Source organism: Hypanus sabinus, chromosome 20 (assembly GCF_030144855.1).
Source record: "Hypanus sabinus isolate sHypSab1 chromosome 20, sHypSab1.hap1, whole genome shotgun sequence".
In the NCBI taxonomy this organism is placed as follows: Eukaryota; Metazoa; Chordata; class Chondrichthyes; order Myliobatiformes; family Dasyatidae; genus Hypanus; species Hypanus sabinus.
This window is the reverse complement of record NC_082725.1, coordinates 67,410,493-67,437,421: the sequence shown is the minus strand read 5'-3', so window position 1 is coordinate 67,437,421 and position 26,929 is coordinate 67,410,493. Positions and strand designations below refer to the sequence as shown.

General features: G+C 42.2%; 1 protein-coding gene across 5 annotated transcripts in view; it reads right to left on the bottom strand.

Annotated features, from left to right (window-relative positions):
- The window catches only part of LOC132378613 (palmitoyltransferase ZDHHC3), a 110,488-nt gene that overhangs the window by 28,786 nt on the left and 54,773 nt on the right, over positions 1-26,929 (bottom strand). For all 5 annotated transcript variants that reach the window (XM_059945702.1, XM_059945699.1, XM_059945703.1 and 2 more), the window contains 3 exons: positions 17,021-17,117; positions 9,098-9,179; positions 7,206-7,336 (listed from right to left, as the gene is read on the bottom strand). In XM_059945702.1, the coding sequence (XP_059801685.1) occupies positions 7,206-7,336; positions 9,098-9,179; positions 17,021-17,117 (310 nt within the window). The remainder of the gene's footprint in view (positions 1-7,205; positions 7,337-9,097; positions 9,180-17,020; positions 17,118-26,929) is intronic.

Below are 26,929 nucleotides of genomic sequence, written 5' to 3'. Positions count from 1 at the left end.
TTACTTGAAGTAACAGTAACACCCTTACCAACTATAGTACAAATGAAGTGGTGGGCAAAGAGAGGAGAGGATTGCAGGAAAATTAAGAACTACAGAATTGGAGTGCAGGCTCAGGAAGTAACAGTGCTGGCTGAAATCACCGAGAAAGAACTGCAGGATGGACGTCCTTCCTCCAGAAATGGGGTGAGAGTCTTGCGTGTTTGCCAGAGGGTGGAACAAAGTGGGTATTCACAATTGCCCCAGAGGGTGGAACAAAGTCGGTATTCACAATAGCCCACTGTAAGTGAAAATTTATTGCAAATGCCTGATACAGTAACAAGTGAATTAAATAAAAAGGAACCAAAAGATGTGGGACACTTGAACTTTTAAGGAGGGAACAAAATGCCACATCTCCCAGTCTGCAAGTGACAGCAGCTTGACAGAGGTGTGGTTGGGGAGCTTGAGCTGTGCGAAGGATGCAACTGCTTTGAGGGCCCAATGTGATGGGTGAGGGGGCACATGCAGTGTAATGTGGAATAAAGTGAGGCCGGCCTGTCAAAAGCAAAATCAGGTCACCTGAATGATGATGAACTGTGAAAGGCAAAGGTACAATAAGAACTGGGTGTCCTTGTACACCACTCTGAGAGCATGTGTTAGATGCAGCAAACAGTTCACCAGGATGTTGTTTGAATTAGACAGTATTAACTTGGAGAGGCTAGACCGGGGGTCGGCAACCTGCGGCTCCCGAGCCATTTGTGGCTCTTTCACCTCTGTGCTGCGGCTCCCTGTGGCTTTGGGAAATAATTGGTCAGTATTTAATTAAAATGTATTTTATGTTAGTTTGTTAGCTTTTGAAATGTAATTCTAAATTTGAAGATTATGGTGATCTTGTACGATCTAAGTGTGGCGACACATTTCCTCACAATTAGCCAGCATTCCGGCTAAGGGAGATAGCCTACGGGGGTTTGTGAGTACGCGTCTTTTGCAGCATCTGCGTCCATGGGGGCTGGGTTGAGGGAGGCTTAAAAGCAAGGCTGTTTAGTTCGAATAAAGTTACCTTTGACTGCAGTCTTTATTTTAGCGCTGCGTGTAGCGCTACACCGCTACAACGTGTTTTTTATCGCTATTAATATACATCACCACTGCCAATGCCTGACACCCGCCAGTGCGCGCTTTCTTTTAATTCTTCGATCCAAGGTAGGCTACCTATGTAGTAACCTTCAACCCAACGTCTTTTTTTCGGAGTTCAAAATGTTTTTGTTGCATGCAGAAATGTAATTTCGTTTTCTCTGCAGGAGTTCATCAATTTCAAAAATGCAACACATTATAGTTTGTTTATACATAGCATAAAGGCAAAAAAAACCCGTTGCATGCAGTGTTATTTCATTTTGTGGCTCCCAGTGTTTTCTTTTCTGTGGGAAATGGGTCCATATTGGCTCTTTTAGTGGTAAACGTTGCCGACCCCTGGGCTAGACAAACCTGGATCCTTTCCCTCTGGGGCGTCAGAGGCCTGAGGGAAGCATGCTAATTTAAGAGAGACACAAAGTCTATTCCCCAGGTGGAAATGTCAAATACTAGAGGGCATGGACTTAAGACAAGAGGGAGAAAGTTGAAAGAGTTATGGGGCAAGTTTGTTTTGACACGGAGAGTGCTAAGTGCCTGGAATGCGGTGAAACCAGATGCGATAGAGGCCTTTAGACAGACACGCGAAGAGTCAAGGAATCAGAGAGGCAGGTGCACTGTAATTGTTCAGATGGTTCAGCACTGATACGTTGGACTCTCTATGTCCAACTGATAAGTTAACCTTCATTGCAAAAGAACAGGAGCAAAGACTCCTGCTTAACGAGACTCCACGTGGAATTTTGGGTGCAGTTCCAGTTCCTTTATCTGAGGAAGCATGCTCCTGCCTTTCAGTCTATCACATCTGTGCCAAGCAAAATCCCAAACTAAACTGAACCTACCTCCTGCAGCTGACCCATATTCAGTAAATCCCTGCCTGTTCCTGCGCCCGTCTAAATGGCTGTTAAATGCTGTTACTGCATTGGCTCCCTGGCACCTCCATGTTTTAAAAACTTGTCCCCAAACATCTCCTTTAAACTTCCCTCCTCAGCACTTTCCAGTGGTTTGATACTTCTACTCTGAAAAGAGATTTGACTTCCTTCTCTATTTATATTTCTCAAAATTCTATAGAATTCTACAAAGTCTCCTCAGCCTTTGTTATCCCAGAGAAAACAACCCAAGTCTGTCCAACCTCTCCTGAATAAGCCCATAAGACATAGTTATTCAGCTTAATGGAATAATTCCATAATGGCTGATTTATTATCCCTCTCAACCCCCATTCTGCGGCCCTTACATTAGATTATTATACTTTCTAATCCAAGCATAATCCTTGTGAACCTTCTCTGCAACCTCTCCATAGCCACCACATCTTTTCTGCAATGGGAAGACCGGAACTGAACACGATATTACAAATGCTGCCTAATCAAAGTGTTATATAACTGTACGCGACTTCATTTTTATACTCAATGTAGGCAAGCATGCCATACACCTTTACCACCAAACCTATTTGTGCTACCAGTTTAAAAAGAACTACTGACTTGACTTTAAGATCTCACTGTACACCAAGAGTGTACTGCTATTCACAGTGTACCCTTGACATTTGCCCTGCCAAATTGCAACACTTCACACTTACCAGATTAAACTATCTGCCATTTCTTCACACACCTGTAACTGATCTGAATCTCACTATATCCTTTATCATTCTTTTCCATTATCTAAAACTCCACCAATTTTTGCAAACTTACTCATCAGCTCATTTACATATTGATATGCAGTTTAGTGAAAATGCAATGGCAGACAGAGTTTCTGAAACTACATTGAACATTGTATCTGAACCAGAATTCTAAAATGCAAGTCAAAACTGCAGACAAAAAATCAGAAAAACTGAAAATGATAGAAAATTCAATTGAAACATTAACTATTTCTCTTTTCAGTTTTATAGTTAGCAGTATTTTAATTCTGCTTAAATCATATACAAAAATATTTGTTAGGAATAGATCTATTATTCCATCTTGACTGGCCAACAGCATCACAATGCTTTACCTTTCCGAGAAACCAGGATCCAGCTAATCGCTGAGAAAAACCGACTGCAAATCTCTGATTAAAACCAGATGGTAAGGGAAAAAAACTTCAAAAGTAAGGTGCTCATAACATAGAAACACACAGAAAACCTACAGCGCAACACAGGCCCTTCGGCCCACAAAGCTGAGCTGAACGGGTCCGTACCTTAGAAATTACCTAGGGTTACCCATAGCACTCTGTTTTTCTAAACTCCATGTACCTGTCTAGCAGTCTCTTAAAAGACCCTATCAAAGACCCTATCATATCTGCCTCCACCACCATTACTGGCAGCCCATTCCACGCACTCACCACTCTCTGCGTAAAAAACTTACCCATGGCATCTCCTCTGTACCTACTTCTAAGCACCTTAAAACTGTGTCCTCTCGTGCTAGCCATTTCAGCCCTGGTAAAAAGCCTCTGACTATCCACACAATCAATGCCTCTCATCATCTTATACACCTCTATAAGATCACCTCTCATCCTCCATTTCTCCAAGGAGAAAAGGCCAAGTTCACTCAACCTATTCTCATAAGGCATGCTCCCCAGACCAGGCAACATCCTTGTAAATCTGTTCTGCACCCTTTCTATGGCTTCCACATCCTTCCTGTAATGAGGTGACCAGAACTGAGCACAGCACTCCAAGTGGGGTCTGACCAGGGTCCAATATAGCTGCAACATTACCTCACGGTTCCTAATCTCAATTCCATGATTGAAAGCACATGCATCATATGCTTTCTAAACCACAGAGTCAACCTGCGCAGCAGCTTTGAGCGTCCTATGGACTTGGACCCCAAGATCCCTCTGATCCTCCACACTGCCAAGAGTCTTACCATTAATGCCATCATATTTGACCTACCAAAATGAACCACTTCACACTGTTCTAGGTTGAACTCCATCTGCCACTTCTCAGCCCAGTTTTGCGTCCTATGTCCCACCGTAACTTCTGACAGCCCTCCACACTATCCACAACACCTCCAACCTTTGAGTCATCAGCTAATTTACCAACCCATCCCTCCACTTCCTCATCCAGGTCATTTATAAAAATTACTAAGAGTAGGGGTCCCAGAACAGATCCCTAAGGCACACCACTGGTCACCGACCTCCATGCAGAATATGACCCGTCTCCAACCACACTTTGCCCTCTGTGGGAAAGCCAGTTCTGGATCCACAAAGCAATTTCCCTTTGGATCCCATGCCTCTTTATTTTCTCAATAAGCCTTGCATGAGGTACCTTATCAAATGCCTTGCTGAAATACATATACACTACATCTACTGTTCTACCTTCATCGATGTGTTTAGTCACATCCTCAAAAAATTCAATCAGGCTTGTAAGGCACGACCTGCCTTTGACAAAGCCATGCCGACTATTCCTAATCATATTATACCTCTCCAAGTGTTCGTAAGTCCTGTCTCTCAGGATCTTCTCCATCAACTTACCAACCACTGAGGTAAGACTCACTGGTCTATAATTTCTAGGGCCATTTCTACTTCCTTTCTTGAATAAGGAAACAACATCCACAACCCTCTAATCCTCTGGAACCTTTCCCATCCCTATTGATGACACAAAGATCGCCAGAGGCTCAGCAATCTCCTCCCACAGTAGCCCAGGGTACATCTCATCCAGTCCTGGTAACTTATCCAACTTGATGCTTTCCAAAAGCGCCAGCACATCTTCTTTCTTAATATCTACATGCTCAAGCTTTTCAGTCTGCTGAAAGTCATCCCTACAATCACTAAGATCCTTTTCCATAATGAATACTGAAGTATTCATTAAGTACCTCTGCTATCTCCTCCAATTCCATACACACTTTCCCACTGTCACACTTGACTGGTCCGATTCTCTTATCCTCCTGCTCTTCACATACTTGTAGAATGCCTTGGGGCTTTCCTTAATCCTGTCCGTCAAGGTCTTCTCATGGCCCCTTCTGGCGCTCCTAATTTCTTTCTTTAGCTCCTTCCTGTTAGACTTATATTCTTCTGGATCTCTATCATTGCCTAGTTTTTGAACCTTTTGTAAGCTCTTTTCTTCTTGACTAGATTTACAACAGCCTTTGTACACCATGGTTCCTGTACCCTACCATCCTTTCCCTTTCTCATTAGAAACTACCCATGCAGAACACCACGCAAATATCCCCTGAACATTTGTCACATTTCTTCTGTACATTTTCCTGAGAACATCTGTTCCCAATTTATGTTTCCTAGTTCCTGCCTGATAGCCTCATATTTCCCCTTACTCCAATTAAACGCTTTCCTAACTTGTCTGTTCTCATCTCTCTCCAATGCTATGGTAAAGGAGATAGAACTGTGATGACTATGTTCAAAATGCTCTCCCACTGAGATCTGACACCTGAATAGGTTCATTTCCCAACACCAGATCAAGTACAGCCTCTCCTCTTGTAGGCTTATCTACATATTGTGTCAGGAAACCTTCCTGAACACACTTAACAAACTCCACCTTATCTAAACCCCTTGCCCTAGGGAGATGCCAACCGATATTTGGGAAATTAAAATCTTCCACCATGACAAACCTGTTATTATTATACCTTTCCAGAATGTCTCTCTATGTGCTCCTCAATGTCCCTGTTACTATTAAGTGATCTATAAAAAACACCCAGTAGAGTTATTGACCCCTTCCTGTTCCTTACTTACAACCACAAAGACTCCGTAGACAATCCCTCCATCTCTTCCTCCTTTTCTGCAGCCGTGACACTATCTCTGATCAACAGTGCCATGCCCTCACCTCTTTTGCCTCCCTCCCTGTTCTTCCTGAAACATCTAAAGCCTGACACTCTAAGTAACCTTTCCTGCCCGAGCCATCCAAGTCTCTGTAATGGCCACAATATTTTAGCTCCAAGTACTGCTCCATGCTCTTAAGCTCATCTGCGTTGTTCATAATGCTCCTTGCATTACAATAGACACATCTCAAACCTTTGGTCTGAGCGCATCCCTCCTCTATCACCTATACTCCATCTCGCACTGTCTACAAGCTTTCTCTATTTGTGAGCGAACTGCCACTTTTGTCTCTTCAGTTTAGTTCCCACCCTCCAGCACAGCCTAGTTTAATCAACTATTCAAAATCATCATGTTGGTGATAATCCATCAGTTCTTAAAAAAATATCTTTAAGGTACACAGCTCCTCTAAATTTATTACTAACACTGTCTAACTGCGTGTTGGATTTGTCTGAGTGGTGTGAGTCTGAGGCTGTAAAACTGCCTTACCTCAGCACTGGTGTGAAATGGAAAGCACGTTACACAATGAGCAGAGTTACTCTAATGGCTGGGTATGATGTTGGCAGAGAGTTGAAGCAGTTTTCTCCACAGATAGAGTGAGTGAACCCAGTTACTAAGTGAAATCATACCCACAGCTCGATGAAGCTACTTAAAATTATAACTTCATTAAGGTAATGAAAGAAAATGAAGATTACACCAGGAAATGGCTGAGGTATGACTTGAAGAGTGGCACATCAGGCTCCAAGGCCACATGATCTGCTCCTCGTGCTCTTATGACCCATGTTGAGCTGTCATTATACTGCACAGTGAAGGGCATGGACATCTGGCAAGTTCAAATGTAAAGAATGACACCTCAAACTGGTCTCAACTTCCATACGGTTACACCAGGCATGAACTGTGAAAGAAGGTCAGAGGTGTGCTCCTACATTGCGTGGCAAGTGTAATAAAATCCCATGGCTCTGTTTGGAGAGCAGCAGGGGATTTTGTTCAGTGCCCTGGGAAGCATTCTTTTCTCAAAATCACCACTTTTTGCAGAGCCCATGTACAGATTGCTGTGGCGCTTACCAACAAAGTAGATTTCAAATTGATGGTTAAAGTACAAAATAAATTCATGTTTTCCATTCCTCCTTATTTTCACCATCTTAGCTAGTGAGCTGCTCCCACTCTGAGTCAAAGCTGTACCATAAATTACATGAGATCAAGGTTTTACTCATCTCACAGTTTTGGCCGTAACAACAGGCCAGAACCTTCAGCACAAGGTTTCCTCATCAGCCGCAGGTAAACGCAGGGATCTCTAGGACAGTCATCTTTGAAAAAAATACTGTTTGTACAAAACAACTGGCATAGCAATAGACATGAAAAGGCTAAGTACTTACTGTCTCATCTGAGCAGATAGAATGTACTTGGGTGCCAAACATCACAGCAGTGAAAATAAGGAAGAGTAGTCCCTCAAAGCACAAAAGGATGAGCAGTATTACTGTGGATGGTGGTGAGAATGAACTGCATTCTGGGAGAGGAGATAGGAAACAAATACACATCATCAATATCACATTGACTTGTAACACTTTGCTCAACAAAACTGAGTTGGCTTTGGATAGATTTCTATAACAAGGTAGAGAAAAGACATGACTAATAACTGAGAAATAATGACAATGCAGCCAATCCTCTTGTTCATTTCTCTCTGATGAGCTTTAAAAATTAACTTCCAGTTTTGGAGGAAGAATTACAAATCATGATTTTCTTGTAAGAAGACTTAAAGACCGCAAGACATAGGAGCAGAATTAGGCCATTCAGCCCATCAAGTCTGCTCCACCATTCCATCATGGCTGATCCTGGATCCCACTCAATCCCATGCACCTGCCTTCTCTCCATATCCTTTGATGCCCTGACCGATCAGGAAACTATCAACTTCTGCCTTAAATATACCCACGGATGGCCTCCACCGTAGTCTGTGGCAGACCATTCCACAGATTCACTACTCTCTAGCTAAAATAATTCTTCCTTACCTCTGTTCTAAAAGGTCACCCCTCAATTTTGAGGCTGTGCCCTCAAGTTCTGGATATCCCCACCATAGGAAACATCCCCCTCACATCCAAACCATGGACTCACTCCAATGCCAACACCTCCTTACTGAGATAGGAGGCCAAAACTGTTGGCAATATTCCAAGTGCAGCCTTAAAAATCTCAGCTGCTGCAATTAAAGAGTGATAATGCAACAGTTAATAGCAAATAAGCCTGATTAAACAGCACAGTGATTAATGGTTTTATTTAATTATTTATATAAAAAGGAATGGTTCTGCTTAAGAACAACTATTTCCAACAACACAAATGACAGTCTGGGATCACCTTCCATTTTTCTGCTGAACAAAAGAACAGTCAAGCTGTAATTCTGGGTATCCAATGAGACAGGTGTACAAAATTTTAATTATAAAATGCTGGAAGTAATCAGCAGCTTAGAAAGCATCTGTGGAGGAAAGTACCCATAACAATGATAATGCCAGAGTATACAAGCCTGGTGCTGTGGGCCCAAACTCATCTTGTATCCTTGCTTCTGCTCCCAGGCTCTCAGAGATGATCAGAACTGAATACACATCTCCCAAGAATTGTTTGTAACCTGAAGCAAAAGATGCCTGCAAAGGAGAATTTTCCCATTGGGAAATATGGACTTGCGAACCTATTTTGGGCTAATAGTGATAATTACCGGTACTTAAAAGATTATACTGCAAAGGGTTGAAATGTTGTTGAAAGTTTCAAACAAGATACCGCCTTTGGCCCAGATAGCATCTCTCTCTATAGGATTCAAAGTAAATATCAACATATCAACTAGAATATATTATTGGGCTCAAATGTAGCAAACTTTTAACTGCGGACAAGAATATTTGTCTGCAACCTGAAAGCAGCTGGCAAATCCATCCCACCAGTCTCCCAAATGCTTGTTTGTAGGGTTTGTATAGAGTTTGGCATTTCTAAACCAGGGAGGGCTTGTACAATATTTCAGTTGGTTTTATAAAGAGCATATTCGATAATACATAAAAGCAGCACTTATCTCACTGTCATATATACGGTGTCAATCCAATCTCCTTTATAACCCTTCCTGGGAGTAAAACTCCTGTTCTTAACACCCACACACTACAGTGAGACACACAGCATGGTCACAAGGCACGAAGCATTGAGCCCCCTAGTATGACCTTACTTTTTGTAACACCTTACTGCACAAGGTGCACCTTTAACTAGAAAATACAATTAGGGAATGTGCATGAATACTTACTCAGCCATTCCTCTTCAAAACAATACAGAAAGTGGAAGCAAACCATGATAAGAGCATGTAGTGATATCAGAGCAATATACATCTGAAATACAAATAAGACAACCTTATCAGTTAGTTACAGGTCAACAAAAAACTGGAAAATAGATGTTGGGGCAAACTTAAGCTATCACTGATAACAGGGTATAGCCAAAATCCAGTATCACATCTGCACACATATCCATAATACAATATACAGCTGAATATATTAGAAGGAACAGAGAAGCTATCCTCACATCTGTCCCACAATCTCTTTGAACCCCGACTATCAGGCCGGAAGTACCCGTAACACTAAGAGAAGACTGCGAGCATGGAAAAGAGCAGCTTCCTACAGGCTGAGAGATTACCGAACATGCTGCCACTGCCCAGGTCTCAACATGTATGAAGCGCCAGTAGTGTTATACTGTTACTTTTTAAACTTAAGTCGTAAATGCACCTTATGCTAAATGTCAATCTTCTCGAATATAGTTCATATTTTGCTAATTTATGGCAATATTATTTCATGTGTTGTGTGTGAGCTATATATACTGTGTTGTGCACATTGGTCCAGAGGAAAGTGCTTCGTTTGGCTATATACACAAGTACGGATGAATGACAAATTTGAATTTTAACTAACAATACAGTAGGTCCTCCTGGGAACCAGGAGGGTAATCTACATGTAATACCAGAGGATATCAGTGATGTGTGATCATAATGCCATTCGTTTCAAATTAAATGTGGAAAAGGATGGGTCTGGTCTGTGGGTCAAGATTCTAAATTGGAGAAAGTCCAATTTTGATGGCTTCAGAAATGATTTGGCAGGTGTGGATTGGGACAGGTGGTTTCCTGGCAAAGGTGCATTTGGTAAGTGGGAGAACTTCAAAAGTGAAATTTTTGAGAATGCAAAGCTTGCATGTGCCTGTCAGAATAAAAGGTAAAAATAACAGTTTTAGGGAACCTTGGTTTTCAAGATACATTGAGGTCCTGGTTAAGGGAAAAAAAGGAGATGCAAAGTAGGTATAGGCAGATAGGAACAAAGGAGGGAATCTGGAGGGCTACAAGAAGGCATGAGGTTGCTGTAGCAGACACAATGAAGGAGAATACCAAGGAATTCTACAGATATGTTAAGAACAAAAGGAGTGCTAGGGACAAAACAGGTCCTCTGGAAGAACAGAGTGGCAATCTATATGTGGAACCTAAAGAGATGGGGGAAGATCTTAAAGGTATTTATTTCCATCTGTATTTATTCGGGAGACAGACTAGAATCTGTAGAAGTGAGGCAAAACAGCAGTGAGGATTACAGAGGAGGTGCTGTTTGCTATCTTGAGGCAAAATAGATTGGGTAAATCCCCAGACTGTGCCAATGGTGTTTTCAGACCCTGTGGGAAGCAAGTGCAGAAATTTCAAGGCCCTAGCAGAGATATTTAACTCATCCTTAGTGACAGGTGAGGTACTAGAGGACTGGAAGATAGCTAATGCTCTCCTACTGTTTAAGAAAGGCTCTTAAAAAACACAGGAAATTAAAGGCTGGAAAGCCTGACATCATTAGTGAAAAAGTTATTGGAAGGTATCCTAAGGGACCAGATATATGACAATTTGGTTAGACATGTGCTGATTAGGGATAGTCAGCATGGCTATGTACATGGAAGGACATGTTTAAGGGTTTAGGGTTTTTTGAGAAAGTGACCAGGGAAGTTGAAGCAAGGCAGAAGACGTTGTCTAATTGGATTTTAGCAAGACATTTTTGATAAGATGAGGTAGTAAATTGGATAAGACATTGACTTTGTGGGAGAAGCCAGAGAGTGGTGGTAGATGATTGCCTCTCTGACTGAAGACCTAACTAGTAAGAGTGCTGCAGGGATCGGTGATGGGTCCATTGTTGTTGTCAATGGCCTGAATGATAATGTGGTAGACTGGAGCAAATTTGCAGATGACACCAAAACTGGGGATGTAGTGGACAGCGAGGAAGACCATCAGAGTTTACAGCAGGATCTGGACTAGCTGTACAAGTAAGCTGAAAATTGGCAGATGCAAGTTAATGCAGACAAGCGTGAGGTATTGCACTTCGGTAAGCCCAACCAGGGTAGGTCTTACATAGTGAATGGTAGAGCACTGAGGAGTGTGGAAGAACAAAAGGATATGGGAATACAGGTCTATGATTCATTGAAAGTGGCAGCATGGGTAGATAGGGTGGTAAAGAAAGCTTTTGGCACTCTGGCCTTCATAAATCAAAAATAAATATTGAATATAGGAGATGGGATGTTATGTTGAAGTTGCACAAAATGAGTCCTAATTTGGAGTATTGTGTGTAGCTTTGGTCATTTACCTACAAGAAAAATATAAATAAGGTTGAAAGAGTACAGAGAAAATTTACAAGGATGTTGCTAGATCTGGAAGATTTGAGTCATATGGAAAGATTGAATAGGTTAGGACTCTCGTCCTCGCAAAATAGAAAACTGAGGGGAGATTTGATAGAGGTATATAAAATTATGAGGGGTATATATAGGGTAGCTGCAAGCAGGCTTTTTTCACTGAGGTTGGAGAGGAGGGCTACAACTAGAGGTTACGGGTTAAAAGTGAAAAGTTTAAGGGGTACATCAAGAGAAACTTCTTCACTCAGAGTTGTGAGAGTGTGAAATGAGCTGCCAGTGCAAATGGTGCACGTGAGGTCAATTTCAATGTTTAGAGAAGTTTGGAAAGGTATATGGATGGCAGGGCTATGGTCTGTGTGCAAGTTAATGGGAGCAGGTTCGGCATGGACTAAAAGCCCTTAAGGGCCTGCTTCTGTGCTGTACTTATCTATGAAGAAGTCCTGAATGAATTCTTCTCACACATATTTACAAGGGAGAAGGATAAGGAAGCTGGCAAATTTAAGGAAGGGGTACACTGATAATCTGGAGCATGTCCATATTAGTTTCCTAATGAATACTCCTGGTCCAAAAATTCAAATGATTATTCCTTTCCATTGATGCTGCCTGACCTGCTAAGTTTCTCTAGCATTTTCTACGTGTTACTCTGCATCAGAAAGTGTTAGAAAATTATAAAGCTCTAGATGTTAGTATGCAACATTTATCTAATGTTGAAATTGCAGGGGCCCTGGCAGAAATATTTAAAATGTCAATATCCATGGGTCAGGTGCCGGAGGATTGGAGGATAGCTCATGTAGTTCTGTTGTTTAAAAAAGGCTCAAAAAGTAAGCCGGGAAATTATAGGCCAGTATTTTGACATCAGTAGTAGGTAAATTATTGGAAGGAGTACTATGAGATAGGATCTACAAGTATTTGGATAGACAGGGATTTATTAGAAAAAGTCAGCATGGCTTTGTGCGTGGTAGGTCATGTTTAACCAATCTATTAGAGTTTTTCGAGGAAGTTACCAGGAAAGTGGATAAAGAGAAGGCAGTGGATGTTGTATACATGGACTTCAGTAAGGCCTTTGACAAGGTCCTGCAAGGGAGGTTAGTTAGGAAGATTCAGTCATTCGGTATACATGGTGAGGTAGTAAATTGGATTAGACATTGGCTCAATGGAAGAAGTCAGAGAGTGGAAGTGGAGGATTGCGAATCTGAGTGGAGGCCTGTGACTAGTGGTGTGCCACAGGGATCAGTGCTGGGTCCATTGTTATTTGCCATCTATATCAATGATCTGGATGATAATGTGGCAAATTGGATCGGCAAATTTGCTGATGATACAAAGACTGGAGGTATAGTGGACAGTGAGGAAGGTTTTCAAAGCTTGCAGAGGGATTTGGACCAGTTGGAGGAATGGGCTGAAAAATGGCAGATGGAGTTTAATGCGGACAAGTGTGAGGTATTGCACTTCGGAAGGTCAAACCAAGATAGAACATACAAGGTAAATGGTAGGACACCGAGGAGTGCAGTAGAACAGAGGGATCTGGGAGTACATTGAGTATAAGAGTTGGAATGTAATGGTGAGGTTGCATAAGACATTGGTGAAACTGAATTTGGAGTATTGTGTGCAGTTTTGGTCACCTAGTTACAGGGAGGATATTAATAAAGTTGGAAGAGTGCAGAGAAGGTTTATAAGGATGTTGCCGGGATTTGAAAAACTGAGTTACAGAGAACGTTTGAATAGGTTAGGACTTTATTCCCTGGAGTGTAGGAGAATGCAGAGTGATTTGATAGATGTGTATAAAATTATGATGGGTAAAGACAGAGTGAATGCAAGCAGACTTTTTCCACTGAGGCTAGGGGAGAAAAAAACCAGAGGTCATGGGTTAAGGGTGAAGGGGGAAAAGTTTAAAGGGAACATTGGGGGGGTTTCTTCACGCAGAGAGTGGTGGGAGTGTGGAATGAGCTGCCAAATTGAATGCGGGCTCACTTTTGACATTTAAGATGTCAAAAAACTTGGACAGATATATGGATGAGAGGGATCTGGAGGGATATGGCCCAGGTACAGGTCAGTGGGACTAGGCAGAAAAATGGTTCGGCACAGCCAAGAAGGGCCAAAAGGCCTGTTTCTGTGCTGTAATGTTCTATGGTTCTAAAGAAGTTGAGGGTTCACAGCTATTTTTGCATTTCCACCAGTTACAGATGAGGTTCCAGAGATTTGACAACTTATCTTGGCCCCTCAATCAAAAAGAACAGTAGATATAAGCTGATCAACTATGCACCTCAAAGTTTACACCAGTAGTGAGGGACAGGACTCGTGTTGAAATGTAAACACAGGGAATGGTTAAGAAGGGTCAACATGGTTTTGTGCATGGAGATCTCCTTCCAATTCTGACTGAATTTTACATGGATCAGCACATGGAATTATGTTGTTTCTGCAATCATGCAGTTGAGGGAAGGGCAGGGCTGGCAGCTTATTGCTCCACCATAGGAAGTTGTGGAGGCAAGACATTTACAATGTCTAAAAAAAAATTTGTACAGGAAATATTTAAAAAGTGGGCTAAATGCAGGCAAATGAATTGAATGGACTATTTTTTACATCCTTCATATTCATGACTAAAAATTTTTACATTATGTCTCCATCTAAATGTGCAATGTGCAATTTATAATAATTTATAATAAAAGTATGGACAACAGAAAAGTCAATATAACACTGAAATACAATTGTATCAGCATGAATTAATCAGTCTGATGGCCTGGTGGAAGAGGCTGTCCTGGAGCCTGCTGGTCATGGCTTTTGTGCTGCAGTACCGTTTCCCGGATGGTAGCAGCTGGAATAGATTATGGTTGGGGTGACTTGGGTCCCCAATGATCCTTCAGGCCCTTTTTACACACCCGTCTTTGTAAATGTCCTGAATAGTGGGAAGTTCACATCTACAGATGCACTGGGATGTCTGCACCATTCTCTGCAGAATCCTGCAATTGAGGGAGGTACAGTTCCCAAACCAGGCAGTGATGCAGCCAGTCAGGTTGCTCTTAATTGTGTTCTTAGGGTTTGGGGGCCCATACCAAACTTCCCCAACCGTCTGAGGTGAAAGAGGTGCTGATGTGCCTTTTTCACCACACAGCCGGTGTGTACAGACCACGTGAGATCCTCGGTGATGTGTATGCCAAAGAACTTAAAACTGTTCACCCTCTCAACCCCAGATCCATTGATGTCAATAGGGGTTAGCCTCTCTCCATTCCTCCTGTAGTCCACAACCACAAGCTCCTTTGTTTTTGCGACATTCAGAGAGAAGTTGTTTTCTTGACACCACTGTGTCAGAGAGATGACTTCTTCCCTGTAGGCCACCTGGTTATTGTTTGCGATTAGGCCAATCTGTGTAGTGTTGTCTGCACTACACTAAGAAGAATAGACAGAGTGGACAGCCAGCGCCTCTTCCCCAGGGCACCACTGCTCAATACAAGAGGACATGGCTTTAAGGTAAGGGGAGGGAAGTTCAAGGGGGATATTAGAGGAAGGTTTTTCACTCAGAGAGTGGTTGGTGTGTGGAATGCACTGTCTGAGTCAGTGGTGGAGGCAGATACACTAGTGAAATTTAAGAGACTACTAGACAGGTATATGGAGGAATTTAAGGTGGAGGATTATATGGGAGGCACAACGTTGTGGGCCGAATGGCCTGTACTGTGCTGTATTGTTCTATGTTCTAAATTTAATTAGTAGATTAGAGATGTGGGTGGTGACACAGTCATGTGTATACAGAGACTAAAAGAGGGCCTTAGGACACAGCCCTGAGGGTTTCCTGTGTTGAGGGTCAGAGAGGCAGAGGTGAGGGAGCCCACTCTTACCACCTGCTGGCAATCTGACATGAAGTCCAGGATCCAGCTGCACAAGACAGTGTGGTCACTGAGCTTCTTCAAGCCTGGAGGGAATGATGGTGTTGAATGCTGAACTGTAGTTCAAGAACAGCATTCTCACATCAGCATCCCTGTTCTCTAGGTGTGTAAAGACACTGTGAAGAGCTGTGGCTACTGTATCATCTGTCGATCAGTTGCGACAGTCGGCAAATAGTAGGGGTCCAGCGTGGGTGGTATCAAGCTGCAGATGTAGTCCTTGACCAGCCTCTCAAAGCATTTGCTTATTATTGAGGCGAGTGCGACAGGATGCCAGTCATTCAGACGTGTTACCTGGGTCTTTTTCGGTACAGGGACAATGTTTTGAAGCAGGATGGGAGGGGGAAAGGTTAAAAATGTCTGTGAACACACCTGCCAGTCGTACCATGCACACCGAGTACCTGCCCTGGGATGCCGTCTGGTCCCGCAGCCTTGCGACTGTCCACTCGTTGGAAATGCCTGCGTACCTCAGCCTCAGAGATGACCAAGCTGCAGGTCACTTCAGTGACTCTCAGGGGCTCAGTGTTGGCAATGTCAAATCAAGCGTTAAAAAAGATTTAGCTCATCTGGGAGAGGCAGCCATGTTGGAAACTCCACTGTGTTTAATTTTGAAGTCTGCGATGGTGTGCAGACCTTGTCATAAGCTGTGTGTGCTGTTGGTGGAGACTTTGTGGATCTTGTCCCTGAATTGTTGTTTCTCTGCCTTGATGACTTTGTGCAGGTCGTAGCTCAATTGGCATTAGCTCAAGTGCGTAACTTGGGCAGCATGGGATGAGTTGGCCTGAAGGGCCTATTTCAATGCTCTGTAACTTGGACTCGGTGTCTCTACAGATCAGGGCTAATATCACACCAGTACTTAGAGAGAATATCCTGGATGAAACATCCAAAGAAGCCATACAGTTGAATTTGCGAATAAGAGAGGGCGTATCTCTTCGATAGAGTTATAGTATACCCTTCCCAATAATCAACAATAATTAAAAGAATAAGAATGAAAGCTAATCATAGGAAGGTGCAAGTGTAATAGACTTTCCATACCGGGGATTTTTAAACTTGGATTAGCTGAGCTCATTTTCCCTCGAGTGAAGGAAATGGAGGGGTGACTCAATGGAAGTATAGAAAATTATGATAGACATATATAGGGTAGAGGTGTAATATGTTTCCCTTGTTAGGAGCATAAAAATACAGGGCATGGGTTTGAGGTGTAAGGAAGGAGTTTTGAAGTAGATTTGAAAGGAAGGTTTTTATTTTAAAAAGAAACATTAGTTGAGACCCAGAACTCTCTAACCAATATTGGTGGAATCAGATACAATTACTACACTTAGACAGGCATTTGAATAGGCAAAGCATAGGAGAATACTGTCATAATGCAAGCAAGTGGGATATGTGTAGATGAGCAAAAAGGATATGATGGGCTCAAGGGCTTGTTTTTGTGCTCGTGACTGTGAGGAGATTGTCTCATTATGCAGCCAGTATTTGGAGGGTGGTGGGCATGCCATCAAAACCAGAAGGCCTCAGGATGCAACAGCGAATATCTAACTATGGATTCTGAAGCTCGTACAGAATTAGTATAGCTCAAGGCCGAGGAGATAATCTCGCAGACTACAACCCGTCAGTAAAGTCTGCCTTAAGGATCTGAAATACATTCACATATCACCAGTACTTACTGTAAACAATACAAAGTACTTCTGGTTATTCTCTCCCACACAGTTGTTAACCCATGGACAATGATGATCCATCTTTCGAATACATCTTTTACATACACTGCAAGGCAAGTTTGAACATTTGAAGAAAGAGCAACAAGAGTCACTTAATCAAAATGGCTTATGATGCCTGCTTCATTACCAACACCCTAGCATTCCTGAATTGGAAAAATATTGATATTTTTAATTTTAAAGCACTGCTAAACATAGTCTTCCTTTTCTCTTTGCCAGCAAATAGATCCACATTCAAGACCTCTTCACCACAATATAGGGTGGTATAACAGAGGTCTCAGCCCACTAAGGTCCATGCTGATTGGCACCCGTTTACATGTACCCCATTTTATAACGGCTTTCCCTCCATTACCTAAGTTTCTCTTACCAAGTACACACAAGGGGTAATTTATAGTCCTGAATTAAGCTAGCAACTCATCTTTCCTTCAAGGTCTCAAGGTTGTTTCTGAATCAATGAAAATGGAGCAGTGAATATGGTGTATAGAAATTTTACTAAGGCATGTTCCTTGTGGAAGGCTCATTCAGAAAGTTAGGAGCATGGAATCCAGGGAAACTTGAAGGGATTCTCAATTAGCTTGCCCACAGAAGGTAGAAGGTATTATAAATGAAGCACATTCTGCCTGGAGGTCAGTTCTGTTCTGGGATTCCTGTTCTTTGTGATTTTAATAAATGACTTGGAGGAGAAAGTGGAAAGGCGAGTTAGTAAGTCTGCAGATGACACAAAGTTGGCTGTGTTATGGATACAAGGAGGAAGGCAGAAAATTGGTTCTGAGAGGAAAAATACACCAGCCTTGATGAAATGGTGGAGCAGACTTGATGGGCCAAATGGCCTAATTCTAGTCCTACATCTTATGTAGAATGTTATCATAGGTTACAAAGGGACATTGTTAGGATGCAGGGATGGGCTGGAGAAGTGGCAGATGGAGTTCAACGGAAAAGTGTGAAGTGATTCACTTAGGAAGATCAAACTTGAAGACAGGGTACAAGGTTAATAGCATGATTCTTAACTGTGTGGAGGAACAGAAGGATCCTGAGGTTCACCTCAACAGATCCTTAACAGTTTCAATGCTGCAGGGTTTTTTTAGGTTGGTTAAGAAGGCATATGGTGTGTTGGCCTTCATTATTAGAGGCACTGTGTTCAAGATCCATGAGGTAACGCTGCAACTCTATAAAAATCTGGTAGACCATATTTGGAATATTGCATTCATTTCTGTTCACATTATAGGAAAGGTGAGAAAGCTTTAGAGAGAGTACAGAGAAGATTTATACCAGTATTGTGCCTGGATAAGAAAGCATGTATTGTGAAGATAGGTTGAGCTAGATCCCTTCTCTTTGGAGAGGAGGATTCAGAAATGACCTGATAGAGGTGTACAAGATGATAAGCATAGATCGAATGGACAGAAAGACTTTCCCAGGATGCAAATGGCTAATACAAAAAGGCATAACTTTAAGATGTTATGAGGAAAATATAGCAGTATGTTACACAGGTTTTCGTTTTACACAAAGTGGTAGGTATGTGGAACACACTGCCAGCGGTGATAGCAGAGGCAGATACATTAGGGACAATTAAGACACTGTTAGAAAAGCACATTCATGAATGAAAAATGGATGGTTATGTGGGAGGAAGAGTCAAATTGATCTTGAAGTAGGTTAAAAGGTCAGCACAACATCGTGGGCTAAAGGGCCTGTGCAGTACTGTTTTATGCTCCACATTCAAGTCTTCAAGCTCCTGCACCTCTTTACCAATAGCATCAATGAAAAAGAGTATATTTTTCAAGATCAGGGGTTTCTAACCTTCTTTATGCCATGGATCCCAGGTTGGGACCTCTGTTCTAAATGGTTTGTTGCCTTCTTGAGGCAGTTTGATGGAGCTGACTAAGTTTCAAAGAGGGAAATGAGGATAATCCTGGGAATTAGGATAATTCTGGAAATTTTAGACAGGTGAGAAACTATTGGACAGGATTCTTAGGGATAAGATTTGCAAACATTTGGAAAACCATGCTTGATTAGGTGCAGGATAGGTCATGTCTTACTACTTGATTGAGTTTTAATAGAGATGACAGATGTGATTGGTGAAGGTAGAGCACTGGATGTTGCCTACTTGGATTTTAGTAATCCCTTTGGTAGACACATCTAGAAGATTAAGATGCATGGGATCTAGCAGCGACTTGGTTGTCTAAAGTCAGAATTGGCTTACCCATAGAAGATAGAGGATAATAGTCGATGGGACATGTCCATTTTGGACAAGACTCTACAACAGGCACATAAGGGACACACTCAGACTGACGATGTGAGAAGTGTCTATTTTAATGAAAAGTGTATCATGAACAAAGCAGATAAGTTTAGAGTGTGGATCAGTACTTGGAGCTATGATGTTGTAGAGACTTGGATGGCTCAGGGGCAGGAATGGCTTAGAGAGTGCCAGGCTTTAGATGTTTCAGAAAGGACAGGGATGAAGGCAAAAGAGGTGGGTGTGGCACTACTGATCAGAGATAGTGTCACAGCTGCGGAAAAGGAGTTAGTCATGGAGGGATTGTCTACTGAGTCTCTGTGGGTGGAAGTTAGGAACAGCAAGGGATCAATACCTCTACTGGGTGTTTTTTTAAAAAAATACACCACCCAATAATAACAGGGAAATTGAGGAACAGATTGGGTGACAGATTCTGAAAAGATGCAATAATAACAGGGTTGTTGTGGTGGAAGCAAGTGGTTTAGATGGGGTGGAGTTTGTTAGGTGTGTTCAGGAAGGTTTCCTGACACAATATGTGGATAAGCCTACAAGAGGATCTTGATCTGGTATTGGGAAATGAACCTGGTCAGGTGTCAGGTCTGTCAGTGGGAGAGCATTTTGGAGATAGTGATCACAATTCTATCTCCTTTACCATAGCGTTGGAGAGGAATAGAAACAGACAAGTTAGGAAAGAGTCTAACTGGAGTAAGGGGAAATATGAAGCTATCAGGCAGGAACTTAGAAGCAAAAATTCAGAAAAAATGTTCTCAGGTAAACGTACGGCAGAAATGTGGCAAATGTTCAGGGGATATTTGCGTGGTGTTCTGCACAGGTACGTTCCAATGAGATAGGGAAAGGATGGTAGGGTTACAGGAACTGTGGTGTACAAAGGCTGTTGAAAATCTAGTCCAGAAGAAAAGCTTACAGAGGTTTCAAAAAAATCTAGATAATGATAGTGATCTAGAAAATTATAAGGCTAGCAGAAAGGAACTTAAAAGTATGAAATTAGGCAAGCCAGAAGGGGCCATGAGAAGGCCTTGGTGGGCAGGATTAAGGAAAACCCCAAGGCATTCTACAAGTATGTGAAGAGCAAGAGGATAGGACATGAGAGAATAGGACCAATCAAGTATGACCATGGAAAAGGGTGTATGGAACCAGAGGAGATAGCAGAGGGGTACTTAATGAATACTTGGCTTCAGTATTCACTATGGAAAAGGATCTTGGCGATTGTAGGGATGACTCACAGTGGAATAAAAAGCTTGAGTATATAGACATTAAGAAAGAGAATGTGATGGAGCCTTGGGAAAGCATCAAGTTAGATAAGTCACCGGGAGAAGACGAGATATACCCCATGCTACTGTGGAAGGTGAGGGAGGAGATTGTTGAGCATATGGCAATGATCTTTGTATCATCAATGGGAACAGGTGAGGTTCCAGAGGATCAGAGGGTTGCTGATGTTGTTCTCTTTTTCCAGAAAGAGAGTAGAGATAGCCCAGGAAATTATAGACCAGTGAGTCTTACTTCAGTGATTGTTAAGTTGATGGAGAAGAGCCTGAGAGGTAGGATTTACGAACATTTGGAGAGGCATAATATGATTAGGAATGGTTTTGTTAAAGGTAGGTCATGCCTTACGAACCTGACTGAATTTTTTTGAGGATGTGGCCAAACACATTAATGCAGGTAGAGCAGTAGATGTAGTGTATATGGATTTCAGCAAGGCATTTGATAAGGTGCCCATGCAGGGCTTACTGAGAAAGTAAGGAGGCATGGGATCCAAGGGGACATTGCTTTGTGGATCCAAAACTGGCTTGCCCACAGAAGGCAAAGAGTGGGTGTAGACAGGTCAGATTCTGCATGGAAGTTGGTGGCCAGTGGAGTGCCTCGTGGGATCTGTTCTGGGACCCCTTCTCTTTGTGATTTTTATAAATGACCTGGATGAGGAAGTAGAGGGATGGGTTAGTAAGTTTGCTGATGACACAAAGGTTGGAGATGTTGTGGATAGTGTGGAGGGCTGTCAGAGGTTACAGCGGGACATCAATAGGATGCAGAACTGGGCTGAGAAATGGCAGATGGAGTTCAATCAAGATAAGTGTGAAGTGGTTCATTTTGGTAGGTCAAATATGATGGCAGAATATCATATTAATGGCAAGACTCTTGACAGTGTGGAGGATCAGAGGGATCTTGGGGTCAGAGTCCATAGGACACTCAAAGCTGCTGCACAGGTTGACTGTGTGGTTAAGAAGGCAGACAGTGCATTGACCTTCATCAATCATGGGATTGAGTTTAGGAACCAAGGGGTAATGTTACAGCTGTATAGGACCCTGGTCACACTCCACTTGGAGTACTGTGCTCAGTTCTGGTCACCTCACTACAGGAAAGACGTGGAAACTATAGAAAGGGTGCAGAGGAGATTTACAAGGATGTTGCCTGGATTGGGGAGCCTTTTCTCCTTGGAGCGACGGAGGATGAGAAGACAGACAGACAGACATACTTTATTGATCCCAAGGGAAATTGGGTTTTGTTACAGCTGCACCACCACGAATAGTGAAGAAATATAGCAATATAAAACCATAAATAATTAAATAATAATAAGTTAATCATGCCAAGTGGAAAAAATAAGTCCAGAACCAGCCTATTGGCTCAGGATGTCTGACACTCCGAGGGAGGAGTTGTAAAGTTTGATGGCCACAGGCAGGAATGACTTCCTATGATGCTCAGTGTTGCATCTCGGTGGAATGAGTCTCTGGCTGAATGTACTCCTGTGCCTGACCAGTACATTATGGAGTGGATGGGAGTCGTCGTTCAAGATGGCATGCAACTTGGACAGCATCCTCTTTTCAGACACCACCTTCAGAGAGTCCAGTTCCACCCCCACAACATCACTGGCCTTACAAATGAGTTTGTTAATTCTGTTGGCGTCTGCTACCCTCAGCCTGCTGCCCCAGCACACAATGATAGCACTGGCCACCAAAGACTTGTAGAACATCTTCAGCATTGTCCGGCAGATGTTAAAAGACCTCAGTCTCCTCAGAAAATAGGGATGTCTCTGACCCTTCTTGTAGACAGCCTCAGTGTTCTTTGACCAGTCCAGTTTATTGTCCATTCATATCCCCAGGTATTTGTAATCCTCCACCACGTCCACACTGACCCCTTGGATGGAAACAGGGGTCACCGGTGCCTTAGCCCTCCTCAGGTCCACCACCAGCTCCTTAGTCTTTTTCATGTTAAGCTGCAGATGATTCTGCTCGCACCATGTGACAAAGTTTCTGATCTGAAGTAATCTGATAGAAGTGTATAAGAGGATGAGAGGCATTGTTTGTGTGGATAGTCAGAGGCTTTTTCCCCCAGGGCTGAAATGGTTAACATGAGAGGACACAGGTTTAAGGTGCTTGGAAGTAGGTAACAGGAGATGTCAGATGTAAGTTTTTTTTTATTAAAACGCAGAGAGTGGTGAGTGTGTGGAAGGGGCTGCCGGCAACAGTGGTGGAGACAGATACGATAGGTTCTGTTAAGAGGCTCCTAGATGGGTACATGGAGCTTAGTAAAACAGAGGGTTATGGGTAACCCTAGTTAATTGCTAAAGTACATGTTTGGCCCAGCATTGTGGGCTGAAGGGCCTGTATTGTGCTGTAGGTTTTCTGTGTAAATGTGTGGCAAATCGAGGAATATATTGACGACATTCAGGCAGAAGGGATGAGCTTCATTAATTTGGCACAATATTACAGGCATAGGGCCCGCTCCTGTATAATCCTGTTCTGTGTTCTTAGTTGACAAGACAAATAATATTTTGGTGTTTGATTTTCATTCTTCTTACCAATATGAATACCCTTAAATTTCCACAAACTTATACCATCTGCCATAACATTGCCTACTCACATAACGCATTTACAGATTCTTCACAGCTTCCCCACTTTTCTTTGTGTTACCAAACTTGGGTATGCACTCAGTCACTTCATCCTAGTCATCATTAATGGTTCCTGCACTGATCCCCAATTTATTATTTAGAGCTTGCTAACTTGATCTCTAATCTTTTCTGTCTTTACCATGTAAGTTAATACTTTACCATCAACATCAAAGCCCTTGTATTGTGTAATGTTCTGCCACCTTATCAAATGCCTTTTGGAATCCAGATACGCCAGGTTCACTGTTTCTTGTTCACTCAGTTACACCCTCAAAAACAACACTTCTCTCAGTCAACCATATCAAATCTGCCTAAGCATAACATGATTTGCTGTACATACCAAGCTCAAGTGTTCCCTCAACTTACAATACCCTGCTTCTACCCTCTCCCTTTGAGAACAGTGAATGTAAAGTTACAAGCTGACAATCCCTTGGAATACCTCCAGAATAGGAGATTTTGTGAACACATCTACTATTGGAACATCCTAAAGATACAAGCAGGATTTGTCCCATTAGCATTCCTTCATACTTTTCGAACATGGAACAGCACAGCTCATGAAGAGGCCATTCAGCCACAATGCTGTGCTGGACCAGTAAAAAAGCAAATCAGAAACACCCAAACACTAATCCCCCTCACCTATACCATCTCCATATCCCTCCATCTTCCTTACATTCATGTGCCTATCCAAACATCTCTTAAAAGCCTCTAATGTATTTACCTCTACCAACATACCAGGCTGCACATTCCAGCCATCCACAACTGAGTAAAAAACTTAGCCCTCACATCCCCTTTGAACCTACCTCCCCTCCTCCCCCCCCCCCCCCCCACTTTCAATGCATGCTCTCTGGTAGTAGATCTTACAATCCTAGGAAACACATGCTCTGTCCACCCTATCCTCTCAAACTTGTAAACCTCTATCAGTTCTCCCCTCAGCCTCCAGTGCACCAGAGAAGACAACTCAAGTTTGTCCAGACTCCCATGTTAGCCTATGCCCTCTAAACCAGGTAGCATCTTCTCCAAAGGGTCAACATCCCTCCTATAGAATGGCAACCAGAACTGTATGCGATACTTTAGATGTGGCCTAACCAGAGCTTTATAAAGTTGCAACGTTACCTCCTAACTTTTGAACTCAATGCCTCAACTAATAAAAGAAAGCATTCCGTCAGCCTTAGTCACGTTATCAGCTTGTGCAGCCACTTCCAAGGAGCTACAAACTTGGAACTGAAGATCTCGCTGCTTAGCAACACTGTTAAGCATCTTGCTCTTTAACAGTCTCCTTGCATTTGCCCTACCAAGGTACATCACCTCACATTTATCTGGGTTAAACTCCACCTGCCATGTGTCTGCCCATATCTGCAACTGATCAATGATGTGTTGTATTCTTTACCTGTCTTCTGCACTATCCACAACTCCACCATTTTGGTATCATCCACAAATTAACACACCCATCTACAGTTTCATCCAGGTCATTTATATGCATCACAAACAGCAGAGGTCCCAGCACAGCTCCTTGTAGAATTCCACAAATTAAAGACTTCTAGCTTGAATAAGCCTCTTCAACTACTACCCTCTGTCTTCTCTGTGCAAACCAGTTCTGAATCCAAACTGCCAATTCGCCACGGACCCCATGCATCTTAATGTTCTGGATTATCCTTCCACGAGGGACTTTGTCAAACTCCTTGCTAAAATCCACGTAGACAACCCTCATCAATCTCTCTCGTCATCTTGTCAAAAAATTCAACCACGTTAGTAAGGTACGACCTGCTAAGTACAAAGCCATGCTGGCTCTTCCTAATTAGGCCATAGGTTTCCAAATGCTCAAAGATCTTATCCCCAAGAATGTTCTCCAGCAATTTCCCTACAACTGACATGAGACTCATCAGTCTATAGTTCCCAGGATTTTCCCTTGTTCCCTTCTTTCATGATTGTGACTATTCCAAGTTCCTCACCAATTTTCTGATTACCTGTTGTGTTTTTTCCATCTTTGCTGCTGTAAAGACTGATATAAAATTTCTACCTTTTATTTCACATTAATTCTCGCCCAAGCTCAGAGACAAGCATCCTCTTTTTCTGCACTCTTCTTCTCTATTTGTAGAAGCTCTTACAACCTAAATTTATATTACCTTCCAGTTTACTGTAACGTTAATCTTTTTCATCCATGCTAGAGGTTTCAGGTGGCCTACTGTTTTTTGCAGTTTTAATAGCATGGAAATTATTGGGAAAAAGGTTGATTTCAACATCATAATCTGGAAGCAGTTACATGTAGGTACCTGATATATTTGCAAGAGAGAAAGGACAGCAAGAACAAGGAATTCTGTAAGTCAGGGGATATTGATCACTAGGTTAAAAAATGAAGTATAAACAGAAGTGAAAAGGGGAAGATCCTTTAAAAATAATTAGGAAAGTAAACGGGATAAAAAAATACCACTGGCGGACAAGATTAAGGAAAAGGCAAGGGTAGGAGCAGGGCCCATTAAAGACAAAGAAAAGTATGTTAGACTCAAACTTTAATTGAGCAGTACTAAGTAGGTGTTGTAATGCATGAAGTTTGGTGTGGAAGAGGTTAGTGAATTAGTAAATTTAATGTTGCATAGTATGGAATATTAAGAGAAAAATTGAGACACGATTGATATGTCAATGGAAAGACACAGATTAAACAGAAGTAGTTAGCATACTTCATTAGAGTAAGATCACACCTGACCAGTTTGATTTACTCTAATTACACTCTTCAATCCTTGGCCAATGACAAATCCCAAAACAGTTTAAAATAAAGCTCATGATAATCTCTCAAAGAAAAAGTATCAATTTTTCTCTCTCTAATGTATTGCAATGTCATAAACTTCTGAGTCACTTCCTTAAGCTGCAAACCTCTTTAGTTGGTTTAGCTGCTGGTGGCTTTGCTCACTGACATAACCCATATCTGCAACTGGTCTATGTTGAATTGTATTCTTTGCACATTTTCTAAATATGCAACGTATCATTTGCATACGAGGTCCCTTTGAAATTTTTGTAATTGCTTAAGTATGTTTTAATACTGTGTAGCCACAAAACCATGTTCAGAGTACGGAAAAAAGCACCAGCCCAACTAGTCCTTGCTGACTACTATTCCTATCTGAGCTAGCCCCATTTGCCCTTGCTTGGCCCATATCTCTCCAAATCTTTCCTATGCACATACCTGTTAAATGTTGATGTACCTGCCTCAACCAATTCCTTTGGCAGCTCATTCCATAGGGTGAAAACATTGCCCCTCAGATTGCTATCAAATCTTTCCCCTCTTCTCAATTCCCAACCCTGGAAAAAAAAATTCTGTGCATTCCACACCATTAAAGCCCCTCATGATCTTATATTCCTCAATATATCACTCCTTACTCTCCTATACTCCAAAGAAAACAGTCCATAACTTAGCCCCTCTAGGCCTGGCAAAATCCTCATAGATCCCCTTTGCACTATTTGCAGCTTAATGACATCTCCTACAGTAGGGTGTTCGAAACTGAACACAATACTCCAAATGCAGACTCTTCACCTACAACATCCCAACATCTATATTCAATGCCCTGAATGATAAGTCCAGTGTGCCAAAAGCCTTCTTCACCACCTGTGATGACAATTTTAGGGAAATGTCCTTGAAACTGTTGTCTGTCTGGTAACTGAACCCGTGATAAAGCTTTGAATAGTGTTTCTGCAGCAGGAGTCTGCTGTTGTGCATGTGACCAACATGGCCTCAAATGGA